Source organism: Suricata suricatta, chromosome 17 (assembly GCF_006229205.1).
Source record: "Suricata suricatta isolate VVHF042 chromosome 17, meerkat_22Aug2017_6uvM2_HiC, whole genome shotgun sequence".
Classification (NCBI taxonomy): Eukaryota; Metazoa; Chordata; class Mammalia; order Carnivora; family Herpestidae; genus Suricata; species Suricata suricatta.
In genome coordinates this window covers 10,376,819-10,393,378 of record NC_043716.1, presented here as the reverse complement: position 1 = coordinate 10,393,378, position 16,560 = coordinate 10,376,819, and the positions used below count along the sequence as shown (strand labels likewise).

Below are 16,560 nucleotides of genomic sequence, written 5' to 3'. Positions count from 1 at the left end.
GGGGTGGAAGGTAGAGGGCACAGGGCACCCAGATGGCCAGGTGAGGTCCTGATCACTTCCTCCCTGCAGACACGCCAGAGCCGCCTGAGGCCACGCTCTCACCCATGTCCATTGATTCAGCCACCAGTGCTGACACCACGCTGGACACGACGGGGGACGTCACGGTGGAGGATGTGAAGGATTTCCTGGGGTGAGGCGGGCGGGCAGCTGGGTCTGCAGAGGGGCTGCCGTGGCTCCCCAGCCTCCCTCTGCCACCCTTCAACCTGCCTTTTGCCAGAGCTGGGCACGGAGGCCCGAGGAAAAGCCGGGTCCCGGGACCCTCTGATCTCTGTCCCCCTCCCCCAGCTCTTCAGAGGAATCAGAGAAGAACCTGAGGAATCTGGCTGAAGAGGAGGCTCGAGCCTGTGCCATCCTGATCAAATGAGGTGCCGTGGGTTTGGGGGCCCTGGGTCTCCCTGGTCCTCGCTGTGGGGCAGCACTGATGCTCACAGTTCGGTGTTAGGAAGGCAGGGCCAGCCCGTCACCCCCAGACGGCGTGGCTAGGGTTTGAAACCAGGCCAGAGCAAACCGCCCAGAGGCGGTGGCGGCTCAGGGCTCGGGCTGGTTTGGCCAGCCCGTTTTACACACGAGATCCTCTTGTGGTGGGGTCCCACCAGGTGCTCCTGATAAGTGGGGCTTGGATCTGGGGCCCGGAGGTCTGCCCAACCCATTTGCTGCTCGGTGCCCCCACCCACCCATGCAGCCTGGCCCTACACCGGGCAGAAACCCCCACCCCCACCCCCACGCTCCCTCTTCATCTGCTGCCGGGGTTACTACTGCCTCCTCTGTGGCCATACACACCCTGGGCCTCAGTGGGCCTAATGTGATGTGCTCAGTGCTCAGGCTCAGCAAGCTTGCCTCTGGCCGTGACGGCAGGGCCCCTGCTTCTGAATGGGTGGGGTGGCCCTTTTGCCTGCCCTAGAGAGGCGGCAGCCGTGGCCCCGCTGCAGCCAGGCTGTCGGCACTTTCGGGTCTCCCCAGCCTTCCCCGACCCCTCGTGTCTTCCCTTACCAGGAAGGCCGGAATTGCTCGGCTACCAACTGCCCTGCTGGGAGCTGGGATCCAGGACCCCCAGCCCTGCGCGGAGACTCGCACCTGCTAACCTTCGGCCTCCAGCGGGATGCGCCCACCTCGGCCCAGGGCAGTATGGGGGGTGTGGGCCTGGCACTCAGCCCGGAGCCTACGTCAGCCCCTGTGCTGGGCGTTGGTGCCCTGGAAGCCAGGCGCTACGGGGCGAGGACAGCGGGGCCTGGCAAGCCCCGTGCCACCTCCCACTCAACACACCGTCCTTCCCCATTCCCTTTGCAAAGAGTATTTTTCTAACGCCTGTGCCGGGCTGGACAGGCATTTCTAAAACTATTTTGGTACTTGCTCCTGGGCCAGCACCCCTCCCCGCCAAGTCTGACGTGCGCATATATGACTGGGAACTCTGCTGGGCACCCAGGGCTGGGGCCCAGTCAGGGTGTGTGTGTGTGCGCGCGTGCGCGTGCATGTGTGTGTGTCAGGGGTGGGGGAGCTCAGTCAGGATAGATTTTCCTGTAGATCGTACTTTGGGGTTTTTTTGTCATTTTGTTAAAATTAGCGGTTTTAATATTAAAAATACTGATTTTTAATATTGAAAATAAAAGCATTTAATATCTCTTAAAAGGCAGTCACCCCTGCTTTATCCCTGGTGGGGAGGTGGCGGTGCTCAGGAGGGAGGGACTCCAGTGTCCGGACGCCTGAGGGCAGCGGCCAGGGCCTTCCCGTTGGTGCTGCTGGGACCGTGGCGCTGGGGGTGGTGGCTGGAGCGGGGGTGTGGCTCTGCAGGCAGGCAGTGGATGGACAGAGGCCCCTCCTCGCCCTGGCCCGGAGCGTAGGGTCGCAGTGGGGGCACCGCAGGGGGGTGGTGGCCGCCCTAGGCCAGGGCCTCGCGGAAGGTGCTCCAGGCGTGGAAGCAGCGGGTGAAGGCGTGCTGCTCGTTGCCCTTGCGGACCAGGCGCAGGCGGCGGGTCTTCTCGTGCTCCTTGGATCGCATGTGCTGGATGTACACCTGGCCGACAGGAGAAGGCGTGAGTCTCGGAGGTGCACCCGGCCCGCCAGGCCCATTCCCGGCCCTCCCCACCACCCGGCTCACCTGGCAGGCCTTCAGACTCAGCTTGATCTCCACCTGGCTCGTTTGGGTCCCCACCCACATGTAGACCTGTGGGGACAGTGGGACAGGTGGTCTCACAGGGGACCTGGGAGTACCCCCGTTCCAGCCCCAGGTTCCCATCTGCCAGTGGGGTGGGCCCCGCGAATGGGCAGGGTCGGCGGGTGTGGGGGGCGGGGGCTCACTTCCTGGCCGTTGTCTAGCAGCATGATGTCATCATCTGCCAGGTCATCTTGGCAGAAATCAGAGCACTTCTCGGTCACCGCGAAGTAGCCCTTCTCGTTGGAGCACCTGGAGGTCAGGGAGAGGCTGAGGGTCACAGGAGCCATGGGACTGAGGAGGGAGCTGCGGAGAGGGCTGGGCCCTGGGCTCACCGGAAGAGCCGAGTGTGCTTCATGTATTCGGCGTCACCATCATAAGGCTTCTGGGCCCCGATGCCCACCCAAAAAAAGTTCTCGGGCTCCTCACCTTCGTTGATGACCTGTGGGGAAACAGTCTGTCTGGCCCAGGTCGCCGGTTGGCCCTCACACGACTGCCTGTCCACCCACCACCTGCCCCAGTCACCTGCTTGCTATAAGAGGCATCAAACATGGTGTTCAGGATGTCTTCCGCAAGCTTGGCCTCATCTGGGTCAGCAGCCCGGCCCACCCACGCATACACGATGCCCTGGTTGTCCTCACTCTCAAAGGGAACCTGGGGAACGTGCAGGGGGATCAAGTCGGGTCCCGCCTGCAACCCACCTCCCTGAGCCACAGTCCTGGCCATGCCTACACCCCACCTTGAGGATGAAGCAGAACTCGGAGTTGAGGAGGCTGGAGTCTGTGTTGATCTGGATGCACCTGGGGAGTGGGAGGTGTCAGCGGGGAGGTGCTGTTGGCGACTGCCCCACCCTCCTGCCCCCACCGTGTGTTCCCAGTCCTGCCCCCCTGGTCCCCTTTCTCCCAGCTACCCGCCTCCACCAGGTACCGGGTGCAGAGGGCACTCCCATTGGTGCGAATCTGGTAGAGGCTGGGCTGCAGGGCCCCCTGAGCCGCCTTCCTCTTGCCCCGGTGGATGATGAACTTTCTCTTGAAATGGGACAGGAACTTGGGGTTTTCCTGCTGCTGTGTCATGCGTACCACCTGGAGGTGTGGAACTGTTAGACACAGCTCTCTGGACCCCCACCCTGGCCCTCAGGGAGGCTGTGCGGGCGTGGCGGACACACCTCTAGCTTTCCAGGGAAGAGGCTCTCGAACTTCTTCTGCAGGCTGAAGGTGAAGGTGAGCCAGCCCATGTTGGAGGCTTCCCGGCCCTGCCAGAAGTACACGATGCACTGGAAGTCCTCCTCTGGCTGCTTCTCCTCTGCCTCAGCCGCTGCTTCCTCGCCTTCTTTGCCCTCCGCCCCTGCTTTCTCTTCCTCCTTCTCTTCCTTCTTCTCCTCCTCCTCCTCATACTCCACGGGGACCCAGTACCTGGGGGGCGGGGGGTAGGTCAGAGGATGGTGAGCAGGGGCTCGAGCATAGCTCCAAGGGAAGGGCCAGGTGACAGAGGCGCGCCGTGCTGTCACCTGCAGAGGAAGACGTAGCAGTCCTGCGTGTAGAAGTGGCCGAACTCCTCCTCCGGCAGCCTGGCGAACTTCTTGCCCTCGAGCACGAAGCCCTCCATGCCGTCCAGGTCCTCGTTCCACTCCTCCATCAGCTGTTCGGCCTGCAGGCGATGGCTGCCAGTCACCACCGGGCAGGGCCCAGAGCCCCCTCCCACCAGGACAGGTCTTGGGCCAAGTCCGCCTCGGGTGCCGCCCCCACCTCCGCCAGTGCCATGGGCGGCTGCCGGGGCAGGAACAACGCGGTGAGGTCAGCCTTCATTTGCTCTTTCTTCTCCGCGTCGCGCTTCACTTTCCCAGTGAGTCCCGGGCCCTGCAGCACGGCCTCAGCGTTACGCGTGTAGTCCACCGTCAACACGTCGTCCCAGTTCTTGAACTTGGCCTTGAACACCTGCCAAGGAGGTGAAAACACAAGGTGGAGTGGGGGGGTCTGAAGCAGTTAAGGCAGAGGTCAGGGGCGGGCAGGCGGCGGGGAAGAGTCCGGGAAGGTGGGGCGGGGCCTAGAAATGGAGGAGGGGCATGGTCGCAGAAGGGGCGGGGCCCGGCGGGATAGAGGGGAGGAGGCCATCTGGACAGCTGCACTGCACACCTGCGCTTCCGTGCCCTCCAGGCTGCGGCTGACGGTGGCGTGCCTTGGCCGGTGCAACATCCCGCACAGCTCCTGGCCCAGCTTGAGGGCGGCGGCGCGCACCAGGCGCGGGGACTTGCGGCCCAGCCAGATGAACACGTCGGACCAACAGTCCAGGATGTACACGCAGCGCGTGTCCAGCAAGCTCTGCAGCTGCAAGGCAAAGGCTGGAGGTCAGTACTGGTGCCCCGTCACCCGGTGTGGGGGGGGTCCGGCTCCCTCACCCTCCTCCCTCTGTGTGTCTCACCAGCCGCATCCTCGGCATCAGTTCCACCTTGGGACGTGTCTTATGTTCCACAGAGAGCTTGTAGTTGATCTGGGGCAGCTCAAGATAGCCCAGGCCCAAGCCCACCTGGCAGGATGAAGAAGCAGGTGTGGCAGGGGTTGCCAGTGTCTGGGGAAAGGAGCCTGAGCCCCCAGCAGCCCCCTACTTTGGAGTCTGGCCTCTGTCCTGTGTGTGCTTAGGATCGCTGCCTGCTCCTCTTTGGACCTCAGTTTCCTCTCTCCGCCAGTGTTTTAAGGCCATTTTATCAGTGGAAGGGTGTTTTCCCTGCCAGCGCTCTCCAGGTCCTTCCTGTCTTTTCTAATCCTCTAATTCATCCTTTTCCTGCTTGCGGCACCCCCCTCCCTCCCCCGGCTTCCTGACACCTACAGAATTAAGGCCAGGTTCTCAGCCCTGGAACCCAGGCACTTTGCAGCCTCTCTCTCGCCCCGCCTTCCTGGAAACACACAACCTAACACTATTTCTCACGCCCTTGCTTGAAGTCTCTAGACCTTTGCTCTGGCTGTTTCCTGTCCAGAAGGTGGCACCCTCTCCCCACCAAAGTCCACAGCCACCACAGTGGTTCGAGGCTCAGGAAGTCAGGCCAGCCCTGCACCCACACTGCAGCTCACCTTGTACAGCTTGGGCTGAGGTGGCCAGAAGTCATCCGGCACATGCTTCTTGATCTCAGAGGGCTCCCCGCCCAGCGCCTCCCAGAACTCTGGGGCTTCCTGACCTTGCACCAGCAGTGTGATCTCTGCCTTCCCTTTTCGCTCGTTCTTGTTAATTTTCTCTGCAAAGAGCCTGGAGGGGGGTGGTGTGCAAAGTGAGTCCTGCGCCCCTTCTTAGAGGCGGCAGTCTGTGTTTGCAGAAGACGCCCCGCCATGCCTGAGCGGCGCAGTCCTCATACCTGGCCTTGGTGGTGCTACTCAGTGTGGCCTGGGCTCCCCGCCACACATAGATGTCCAGCCCTCGATCCAGCAGGAAAACAAACCTGGGTGGGAAGGGCAGGAGAGGCAGTGCTAGACACGGGCAGCGACTGCCCTCAGGCCCTAGACCCCGCCCCAAGTCCCTCCTTATAGGGTTCATCCCCCTTGCCGGTTCCGACAAGCCCAGTATGCTGGGGGTTAGAAGGATTGCTGGGTGGCCTCTTCTAAAACCCAAAGCCCCCGGCTAGCGGGGAGGAGGTATGGGTTCAAGCACTTGCACCTCGGGTCATGGGGGTCTACCTTGGGTCCAGGGAGGCCCCCTTGAGCGGTACAGGTTCCAACTTGATGTTCTTTTTCCCATACACACGGTACATCCTGGCAGCAGAGCAAGAGTGACCGGGGTGGCGGTGGGGCGGTAGAGACACGAAGGGGCCTATTTAGCCCAAACGCCCTCTTCCCCAATCCTACCCAGCGGAGTCCAGGTTAGTGCCACCCACCCGCACACCCCCTCACCTGGTGACATAGTGTGTGTCCTCCACAGTGTAGAAGCCACTGGCTGTTCCGCCCTCAATGTAGGAGATGTTGCTGTCAAACACCTGTGTGTGTGAGGGTGTGGTCCTTCGTCACTGAGCTGCTCCCCCCGCCCCCCTCCAAATAGCTCCTGTCAGGACACAGAGTCACCTCTCCGTGCAGCAAGTGCTACAGATCCACGATGAAGTTAAACAAAATAAAAAAACCAAGATCTGTGTTCATAAACAGAAACGCATGACGTGTTCACTCCTGTTGATGTTAAGGTTCAGAAACACACAGCATGTCTAGATATGCGTGTACCAGGGCACAGGACCAAGCAGGGCGGATGGCTGAATCGGAGTAAAGTCCTGTGTGTGTGGGTATCTACACACAACCATTGGCCAAAAGGCCACCACAGCTTGCTAACCCTGCTCTCTGACTCTAGGTCCTGCGCTCAGCCCTGCCACCTCGGTGCCCAGCTGGTAGCCCCACACCTTAGGCGATGTTGGTTCCAGCTCCCCACTTCTCTCTTGGAGCCACAGGGCCAGGTTCCCCACCTGTGGCCTCATCCAGTTACCCTGACAGGCTGTCTGCCTTAGGTCTCAACCCTTAACCTTTGGTCTTAGGCAGTATGAGCCCAAGGCCTTAGCCCCGCCCCCAGCATTCGGCCCCGCCCACTGCACGGCCCCGCCCCGCTCCAGGCCCGGCCCTCTGGCTGGCACCTGCAGGAACTCTTCGCTCTCATCGCCCATCTCTTCCCGCACAGTGCGGCACTCGGCACCGAGATAGTTACGCAGGTTCACGGCATGGATGGCAGAGCAAGCCTTCTTGTCCAATGTGGACTCCCCGCCAATCCAGTAGTAGATCTCCCAGTTCAGTGAGCCACTGTCATCCAGAAAGGTCTGGGGGCGGGCAGAGGCTGTGTCAGCCGTGGCCAGGGCGTCCTGGCTTCCCAGGTCACCCCACAGAGGCCGCTCTAACTGCCAGAGACTCCCCAGCCCCACAGTGGGCTGCACTGCCACACCTCTGTCTGGGGCATCCTCACTTCTTTTGTAAATCCCTCCCCCTCCCACCTTGCCTCGGTGAAAAAAACTGTGGCGCTGGGGACTCTGAGCCATCTAAGATAAGGTTTCTGGGGGGTCCTAACCCCCAACATGCCCAACCCTCACCTTGAGCACAATGTAGCAGTCGGCCTCATAGAACTTGCCATGGAAGGCTTCCTCCACCAGCACAGGCACGAAGTTCTCTATCTGCCAGATGGTCAGGCCCGGCAGCTGGCCCACATCCTCTGTGAAGAACTCAGAGTAGTCGAGGCGTGGCTTCTCCAGGCTCTGGTCCCAGCGCCGGGCCTTGCCCCCAGGGGCTCGGGCGTCAGTACTTTCCTGGGGTCACAGTCACAGGGCATAGCTTGCCTCGTCACAACCACTCAGGCTGCTCTCTTTATGGACACACCTCAGGGCCTTTGCGTGGGCTGTTCTCTCTTCCCAGGACCCACTCTCCCTCTTGGTCTGGGTCACACTATCTTAAGAAAAGAGCCCAGGGACACCCGCCCTGTCCCAGCCCCTGGCCTGGCTTACCTCCTGCTTTTTATTCTTCTCTTGGGCCACATCTGACATGCCCTTCAGCACCTGCTTAGCCTGGTCATCCTGGGCTGAGTCCTTGCGCCTCCGCAGCCGCATCTTGCGAGCCAGGGGGTCCTTGGGCCCACTTCCTGCTTCACGGAGGAGTAGACAGCTGGGCCCTGCGGTCTCAGCCAACCAGGGGCCAACCCAACACCCCAGGATTCAGAAGCTGTGTGTGTCCCACCCAGCTGACAGACGGATAAGCTGAGGCCAGGAGAAGCATGCCCCCAGCTCCCAGGCCAGACGTCCCCTGCTTACCAGCTGCCGCCGCAGCCACTGTGGCAGGGGACGCGCCTGCCAGCCGCAGCTGGTTCTGCAGCGAGAAGTCGATGTTGTACCACTCGGCCGCGCGGTCAGCGGGCTTGGGAGGCATGACCAGGCTGGGGTTCTCCCGCACGTCCAGGACCTGCCTCGTGGGGGTGGGGGCAGAGGTGGCTGAGCCTGAGATCTGCCTCCCGGTCACACCCAGCCCGGTCTGTCACTCTCTGCCGAGGCCCAGGGCTGGGGCCGGGGCTCTTTCTCAGCCCAGCCCTGCGGCTGCCCCTCGTGGGCTTCGGCTCTCCCATGGGTGAAACGGGACCCTGCAGGCTGGTCATGGGGCTCACATGATACCATCAAGTATGGGATGGACCCGGGGTGTGGTTCACCTTCTCCCAACTGTGGCCCAGGCACTCCTCCAGAGGGCCTCTGCTACGTGTCGCCACCCCAGTGACACTGCTTTGTGGACCCTTTCCTGAGGGTCTGTCTGCACCTCTGCCCTTCCCCTCCTCCCCTCTCACCCCGGGCCCCAGCCTGCCCAGCCCAGACCTGGATCTCCGTCAGGAAATGGATGGCCTCTGGGAGGGTCACCAGGCGGTTCTTGTTCAGGACGAGTTTCCTCAGCTTTGTGCACCTGTGAGGACAGAGCTGAAGCCTCAGGGAGGGGACAGATGAGGTCGGGAGAGAGGCAGGGAAATTTCCAGTCCCAGAGATGGGGGGCTGGGGAAGGCCAGAAGAACTGAGTAGCCCAGCTGGTTAAGAAACCACTGGGTTGGGGCGCCTGGGTGGCTCAGTTGGTTAAGCAGTCGGCTTCGGCTCAGGTCATGATCTCACGGTTCATGGGTTCGAGCCCTGTGTCCGACTCTGTGCTGACAGCTAGCTCAGAGCCTGGAGCCTGCTTCCAGTTCTGTGTCTCCCTCTCTATCTGACCTTCCCCTGCTTGCACTGTCTCTCTCTGTCTCTCAAAAATAAATAAAAAACATTAAAAAAAAAAAAAAAGAAAGAAAGAAACCACTGGGTTTACAGGCTCCTGGGTGGCTCAGTTGGCTAAGGGTCCGACTTCAGACCAGGTCATGATCTCACCATTCCCCAGTTCGAGCCCCATGTCGGCCTCTGTGCTGCCAGCTCAAAGCCTGGAGCCTATTTCAGGTTCTGTGTCTCCCTCTGTCTGTGCCCCTCCCCTGCTTGCTCTCTGTCTCTCTTTCAAAAATAAACATTAAAAAAAGAAGGAAAAAAAGAAACCGCTGGGTTTAAATATGCTGAGAAAAGCAAAGTGGAACTGGAGTCTCCTCACAGCTATGTCACTGGAAAGATCTAGTGACTCCTACGGAACCACATTTTTCAAAGAGGCCCTCTGCAGGGTTAAAGGCCTTGGAAATGAACAACAGGATGCTAAAAAAACATTCTCGGGGGCGCCTGGGTGGCTCAGTCGGTGAAGTGGCCGGCTCTTGATTTTGGCTCGGGTCGTCATGATCTCACGGTTCTTGAGATTGAGCCCCGCATCGGGCTCCACGTTGACAGCACGGAACCTGTTTGGGATTCTCTCCTTCCTCTCTCTCTGCCCCTCCCCTGCTTGTGCTCTCTCTCTCTCGTAAAATAAACAAACATACTTAAACAAAAAAACCCATCATACTCTGTCCTCAAATTAGCTTGGAAGCTGCTGAGGGTCCTCGGTTCTCTGCCTGAAGGACTTCGCAGAGTCCTGAGGAGGCCACGCCAGTGGGCACGGTGACCTCCAGGAGACGGAGCAGGCGCTGGGTCCCAAACTCATGCCGACACAGGACTTGGGTCTTGATCCACAGAGCCACGCTAACCCACCCCTGCTGCATGATGTGCAGAGATTGTGGGGAGGGGGGCGGTTCTGACTACGATTCTGGGGTTTTCCATGCCCTAGGTCTCCCCGCCCCCACTCTCCCCGGCACCTGCAGAGGCTTTCTGGGATCAGCTCCAGGTTGTTGTTGGCAGCCATGAACTCCTCCAGGTTGGCCAGCTTGCCGATGCCTGAGGGCAGCCCATCGAAATCCAGCTTGTTGGAGTTGAGGTACAGCTTCTTCAGCTTGGTCAGCTTGCAGATGGCTGACTGAGGGGAGACGCGGGCGGGGGGCGGGAGTCAAGGGCAGGAGGCAGGGCAGCTCGCCGCCTTCCTTCCCCCCTCCCCAGGCCTGGACGTACGGGCAGCGAGGTGAGCTGGTTGCGGGACAGGTTCAAGGTCTCCACGTGCACCCACTGGTCGATGCACAGGGACAGCTCTGAGATCTGGTTGCTGCTGAGGTTGAGGCGGCGCAGGCTGGGGAGGGTGTACAGGCACTCGGGCACCCGCGTCAGGTCGTTGCAGGACAGGTCCACGTCTGGGGTGAGGAGTGGGGTGTGTCAGCGGGGGCCCCCGGGGCCCACCTAACGTGAGCCCCACCTCCACTGCCTCCAGGCTCTGAGGCCTGAAGCCTGTGACCTAATCTCTCTGAGCCTCAGTTTCTCCATTTGGAAAGACTTCCTCACACCGCTGAGTCTAGCCATAAAGCCAGCGCTCGTTACTGGCACAAAAACAGACACCGAGCTCAAGGGAACAGAATAGAGAACCCAGAAATGGATCCACAAATATATGGCCAACTGATCTTTGACACAGCAAGAAAGAATACCCAATGGAATACAGTCTCTTCAGCAAGTGGTGCTGGGAAGACTGGACAGCAACCCGCAGAAAAATGAACCCGGACGACTTTACCACCACACACAAAAATAAACTCAAAATGGATGAAAGACCTAAGCATAAGACAGGAAGCCACCAAAATCTTTGAGGAGAAAGCAGGCAAGAAACTCTTTGACCTCGACCACGGCAACTTCTTGCTCAACACGTTTCCAGAGGCCAGAGAAACAAAGCCAAAAATGAGCTATTGGGACCTCATCAAGGTAAAAAGCTGCTGCACAGCGAAGGAAACAATCAGCAAAACTAAAGGCAACCGATGGAACCGAGAAGGTATTTGCAGATGGCATCTCAGATAAAGGGTCAGTATCCAAAATCTATAAAGAACTTATCAAACTCAACACCCCTAGAGAGCAAATAATCCAGTGAGGAAATGGGCAAAAGACATGAACCGACACTTTCCAAAGAGGACATCCAGATGGCCAACTGACACATGAAAAAATGCTCATCGTCGCTCATCATCAGGGAAATACGAATCAAAACCACAGTGAGACACCACCTCACCCCCGTCAGAACGGCGGACACCAACAACCCAAGCAACGACAGATGTTGGCGAGGATGCGGAGAAAGAGGGTCTCTTCTGCGCTGCAGGCGGGAACGCAAACCGGTGCAGCCGCTTGAAAACAGTATGGAGGGTCCTCAGAAAAGTAAAAATAGAACGACCCTACGACCCAGCAATTGCACTACTAGGAATTTATCCAAGGGGTACAGGTGTGCTGTTTTGAAGGAGCACATGCACCCCGATGTTTATAGCAGCGCTATCGACAACCGCCAAAGTATGGAAATGTCCACTGATGGATAAATGGTTAAAGATGTGGCATAGAGATACAATGGAGTACTACTCGGCAATCAAAAAGAATGAAATCTTGCCATTTGCAACTACGTGGATGGAACTAGAGGGTATCATGCTAAGCGAAATTAGTCAGAGACAAATATCATATGACTTCCCTCATATGAAGAACTTAAGGTACAAAACATGAACATAAGGGAAGGGAAGCAAAAATACTATAAAAACAGGGAGGGGACAAAACAGAGACTCATAGAGATCAAGCAGAGCACTGCTGGAGGGGCTGTGGGGGGGTGGGCTAAATGGGGAAGGGGCGTTAAGGAATCTGCTCCTGAAATCACTGTTGCACTAGATGCTAACCGGCTTGGATGTAAATTAAAAAAAAAAAAAAAGAAAGAAAGAAAATGAAAAAGCCAACACTTGTGATTTGGTGTCACCGCTAGTTGTCACAGTGTCACGTAAGGAAAGAACTACTCGTTAACATAACCCAGTCTGTCTCCCTCCGGGAGGTGGTCAGACAAGCAGGGTCTATCCCTTCCTCCATAAGGGAGCACGGGACCCGAGAGGACCGGAGTCCGAGATCACCCAGGACGGCCAACCTGCGAGGTGGCTCAGGCCCTCCAGGCTGGTGGGGAGGTTGCTCTGGGTGCGCTGGGTGTTCCTCAGGTGCAGGGTCTGCAGGGCCATCAGAGCCGGGAGCTGCCTGCGGGAGACGCGGTGGTCAGGCCAGGGCGGGCCCAAGCGCGTGGGGCCGAGAGGGTCTCAGAGGACAAGGTCGAGGGTGGCTGCGGGATGGGGTAGACTGGACTCAGGACTGAAGGAGGGCCTGACACCGAGGAAAGATGCGGCCGGAGGGGCCCAGTCCACACAGGAGGGGCGGGGGTGTGCTGGGGGCCTGAAGCAGGAAGGGCCGGGGCTCCTGGGGAGTTGAGGGACCAGGCCAGATTCCCTGGGGGTGGGGGGGGCGGGCGGGGCGGCAGAGGTCCGAGGAGGCACCCACCGGAGCTGTGCGTGCAGCAGCGGGTTCCCGTTGAGCACCAGCGTCTGCAGGTGCACCAGACGGCGCATCTGTGGGGGCAAGCTTTCTAGACGGTTCTCACTGAGGTCCAGGTACAGCAGGTCGGTGAGGTTGATGAAGAGCTGGTTGGGGATGGTGTCGATGCTGAGGGGGGGAACAGGGGGTAGGGTGCTGTCAGTGACAGAGGCACATGTCCCGGATGCCTGCAGTCCCGCCAAGACTCCGCCCCCATCCCCACGCCCCTGCTGGCCACAGGGCACCTGTTGTGGCTGAGGTTCAGCACCAGCATGTTCTTGGCGTTCTCCAGCTCCCGCGGGCACTCCGTCAGCTGGTTGTAGCTCAAGTCCTAGGTGGAACGGGCGGGGCCAGGTCAGGGGTGTTAGGGCCAGTCTTGGGGATCAGGTAGGCGACTGAGGAAGGAGTGGCTGAAGGGCTTTTGGGGTCAAAAGGAGACCATCAGGACCCCACGAGGAAGGTGCCCAGGTTAGGGATCTGCTCCATGAATAAGCTCAGGCAAGGCACTCTAAGCCTCAGGTTCTCCATCTATAAAATGGTACAGCAGGGACCACTGTAACACATGAGGACTGACGGGCAGGCCAGCACAGGCGATAGGTGGGTGGGTGACCACTAACCAGAACTGAGAGATCATCCAGCTTGAAGATGTCATCGGGGACCCCAGAATTCTTCAGGCTGTTGGCTCGAGCCACGATGGCCTGGGGAAAAGCCATGAGGGTCCGTGATTCCTGGCTTCCACCCCCAGGAAGCAGCAGAGATCGGGAGAAGATGCCTCCTCAGGACCCCCCACCCCGCCCCCGGAGGCCAGGCTCAAGTGCTGTCCCACCCTGACTTTCGCTCATAGTCCCTCTACCTGGAGAGCTTTCTGGCCCTCCCTTAATGAGCTCCTATTCACACCTCAAAGCCCAGCTCAAACGTGCCCTAGAGCCCAGCACAGCATCCTCGGGGAACCCTTTCTCACTGAACAAGCCCTCTTCTTCCCAAGTCCAGAGGACAAGAGAAGTGTGAAGCTCTGAGGCAGAGTTTCTAGGTCAGAGGAAGGGGGGTGGACCAAAGACAAATCAGAGCGTGGCCTGAGGGCTAGTCTGTTTTCCTCCTCTCAGGGCTGAACCTCATGTCTAGACAACAAAGTCTGAGGCGGAGAGAGAACAGGCCAGAGAGCTGCGCCCCAATACCACAACACGGCCGCCCCTGAGTCTCCTTTAGCCCTCACGTCTGCGCCTCACCTCACTGCCCCTCCTCAGCGTCACCCATTGAACCCTCCCCAGTATTTGGCAGGGCCTCGGCCAAGGTCATGCAGCCTGGAAGTCGCAGGGCCCAGATTTGAACGCAGGCAGCCCAAGTCCAGACGCTGTGCTTTTAACAGTGCAGGGCTCTGGCCTTGGACAGGAACAACCCTCACCGAGGCCCGAAGGCTCTGGAAGGGGGCCTGATGTTCGGGGACATCAGAGGCTGCATGTGAGCAGAGGGGCGAGAGGACCACTCCCGCCAACCTCCCTCTCCCCCAGCTCCACCCCTGCCTGGCCGAGTGACCTCAGCCTCAGGCAAGTGACGCGGCTCTAGGGCCAAGAGTCTGCACCTGTGAACTTGGTGAAGGTCAGGATTATAGGAAAAAACTCACAGAGATGGAACAGTGCTTGGCTGCTGTCAACCGTGATTATTGTACTTGTCATCGAAAACGGGTGGGAGTTTGGGGGTCTGGCCCTGCCCTCACACCACAGGCTGGACTCTGGCCCCAACCCCCAAGCTCGGCGACCCCTGGCAGCACTCACCCTCAGTGACGGCAGGCTGGACAGCTCCCCGTGAAGCGTGGTCAGGTTGTTGTGACTCACAGACAAGTGCTCCTGGGCCAGGACAGGGGAGCAGAGGCTCAGCAGTGTGAGCAAGGTGTCTATAGAGTCCCCTACTGCCACCAGAACCTTGTGCCATCCGGGGGGGGGCCCTCAGCCACACAGACCCAGTTCACCTCTTGTAGCCTCCCTCCCTCCCTCACACAGTGGCCTTTTCTTGCATACCTCCAAGGACAGGGTGCTTACTCCATCTCAGGGCTGTCAGCAACTTCCTCTATGTTGACTGCCTTCCTTCCATGCAGGCCTGCCCACCTGGCCCTGCCCAATTTACAGGGACCCTCCCTGACTGCCCGAAGCCCCTTACCAGTTTCTGCAGGGCCGCCAACTCCTCTGGGAGGTAGCAGAGGCCCGTGCGGTTCAGCTTCAGCCATCGCAGACTGGTCATGGCCTTGACATTCTCAGGAAAGTAGCCGCCCTGGTGTGTGTTGGGGGGGGGGGTGTATCATGGTGAAACTGGTCTGGGTGAGGGGCGCCCCTGCTCCACCACCCTCTGTGTCCCCTGTTTGCATGGGAGCCTTCGGAGAGCAATGGAGCCACCTCTCACCAGCTGTGTGACCCTGGACAAGTCACTTTGCCACTCTGTGCCTCAACTTCCTCATCGATGTGACAGTGCTAACAAAAGCCCCTGGTGACAAAAGTGTGAGGACCAAGTAATTATCAGGATGGCTCTTGGCCTAAGATCCCTTGTTGGATCCTGAGCCCTGAAGGGGCCAGGATGGGACTGGCTTGTTCCCGGTGACATCCTGGTGTCCAGCTGTGTGGTTAGCTTGGCTCAAATGCCTCTGCCTGCCATTCCAGGCCCTACCTTGGCCGCCAGAGACAGGGGAGGGACTCCTGAGCCTCCAACGTGGCCTACCTGTGCCCCTAACCTGCCATTTTCAGCAAGATCCAACCCCCTGTGCGAGGCCCCAGGTCCCCATCAGGCACAGGCTCGGCCTTGTTCGTGTCTTCGATTGCCTGCCTCAGTATCCCTAGCCCTTATGGCAGGCAGTCGGAGGCATGTGCCTTCAGTACCTTCGGCTGGTGTCCCCACTCCCCCGCAGCCAGCCACATTCTCGGCTGGTGACTCAGATTCTCCCAGTCTGGAGAGGACAATGGCGACATCAGGTGAGGATGGCAGGGATGGGCACTGAGGAAAGTGGCGTGGCCGCCTGGGCCCTGGGTCAAGGGCGTGTGCACACGTGGCTAAATGCGGGACGGACCTGCCTGCCTCCTCCGCCCCGGCCTAACTCAACCACAGTCAAAGCCTGGGCCCCCCACCCCGAAGACCCAGGCTGACACGGCACTGACCCCGGCCTCAGTCAGCTTGCTTACCCACCCTGCTGCCCCTGGCTGACCCCTCCTGTACCAGGCCAGCTCTCCCTTCCACTCCTCTGGTCACCAGCACTGCCCACCTCATTCCTGACCCTCTAGAACCCCCTCAGCCACCACTGGCTGGAAGGCTGCGGTCCAGTTCCTTGTGGCCCTAGTCTACCAGGCCAGCTGCTGTTCAGACAGCCTCACACGCCGCCTGACAGTCTCCACACCAACTAATCCATGTCTCTGCTTTACAGCCCCTTCACCGGATAAGAAAACCCAGACTCTGAGAGGGGAAGTGACTTGCCCAAGACCACACAGGATGGGGTGGCGGTGGCAGGGACAGGGCAGTGATGACTGTGCTCCAGACCCGCCCCCAACAGGGGCAGGAAAGCCGGCCATGAGTCAGGGCCTGGCTTGGGCGTGTGACCTCAGAGGGGCGGGGAAGGAGGACCGAGGAGGCGGGAGCAGAAGCTCACAGACCCCCAGGCCACTCTCCGGCCCTAGCAGGGCCCAGATCCCCGGACCGGGACAGGGTGTGGGGGCCCCCAGCCCACTCCCCAGCATAGCTCCGCCCCCAAGCGTCCGCCCGGCCCAGGCCGGTCTCGGTCTTCCCGTGCGGGCCCTGAGCGGGGGCGTCCAGGGTCCGTTCCGGGAGGGGTCCCGAGCCCGGGGGAGCCCCACCCCGCGCCATCCCCAGTCCTGGGCGGCGCGGGGCCCGGAGGCGGGCGGGACAGGAAGCGGAGACCGGCGCGGGCCCGAGCGGAAGGGACGGCCTGGACGGAGGCCCGGCCCCACGCCCGGCCGACTCACCTTGAAGTCGTTGCCGCTGAGGTCCACGCCGCGCACGAACGGCAGCACCCCGGTGGCCTCCATGGCGCCGCTCTCGCTGCGGGGCCAGCGGGACGCGGTGGGGGGGACAGCGGGGCGAGCCG

General features: G+C 60.1%; 2 protein-coding genes and 1 long non-coding RNA gene across 5 annotated transcripts in view; 2 read left to right on the top strand and 1 right to left on the bottom strand.

Annotated features, from left to right (window-relative positions):
• Window positions 1-1,706, top strand: part of LLGL1 (LLGL scribble cell polarity complex component 1) — a 14,811-nt gene extending 13,105 nt beyond the window's left edge. For both annotated transcript variants that reach the window (XM_029926948.1, XM_029926947.1), the window contains exons 21-23: window positions 70-190; window positions 346-425; window positions 1,054-1,706. In XM_029926948.1, the coding sequence (XP_029782808.1) occupies window positions 70-190; window positions 346-424 (200 nt within the window). In that variant the 3' untranslated portion in view covers window position 425; window positions 1,054-1,706. The remainder of the gene's footprint in view (window positions 1-69; window positions 191-345; window positions 426-1,053) is intronic.
• On the bottom strand, window positions 1,646-16,554 carry FLII (FLII actin remodeling protein). 2 transcript variants are annotated; one of them, XM_029926946.1, is made up of 30 exons: window positions 16,439-16,554; window positions 14,634-14,744; window positions 14,252-14,323; window positions 13,097-13,177; window positions 12,725-12,810; window positions 12,447-12,608; window positions 12,046-12,149; window positions 10,134-10,309; window positions 9,884-10,041; window positions 8,511-8,595; window positions 7,962-8,109; window positions 7,659-7,795; window positions 7,251-7,463; window positions 6,804-6,983; window positions 6,085-6,167; window positions 5,872-5,946; window positions 5,553-5,636; window positions 5,275-5,446; window positions 4,628-4,732; window positions 4,342-4,533; window positions 3,955-4,143; window positions 3,717-3,856; window positions 3,375-3,621; window positions 3,137-3,291; window positions 2,949-3,009; window positions 2,735-2,863; window positions 2,545-2,651; window positions 2,356-2,461; window positions 2,156-2,221; window positions 1,646-2,071 (listed from the first exon to the last, which is right to left on the bottom strand). In XM_029926946.1, the coding sequence occupies exons 1-30, from the start codon at window positions 16,499-16,501 to the stop codon at window positions 1,937-1,939; spliced, it is 3,822 nt and encodes a 1,273-aa protein (XP_029782806.1). In that variant the 5' UTR covers window positions 16,502-16,554; the 3' UTR covers window positions 1,646-1,936. The 2 variants fall into 2 exon arrangements, with proteins under 2 accessions (XP_029782806.1, XP_029782805.1); XM_029926945.1 differs by lacking the exon at window positions 16,439-16,554 and adding an exon at window positions 15,344-15,584.
• Window positions 4,305-6,340, top strand: LOC115281553. The gene is made up of 2 exons (XR_003904374.1): window positions 4,305-4,553; window positions 6,230-6,340. It is a non-coding gene; the product is annotated as an uncharacterized LOC115281553 (long non-coding RNA).
• Window positions 16,555-16,560: the final 6 nt, after the last annotated feature.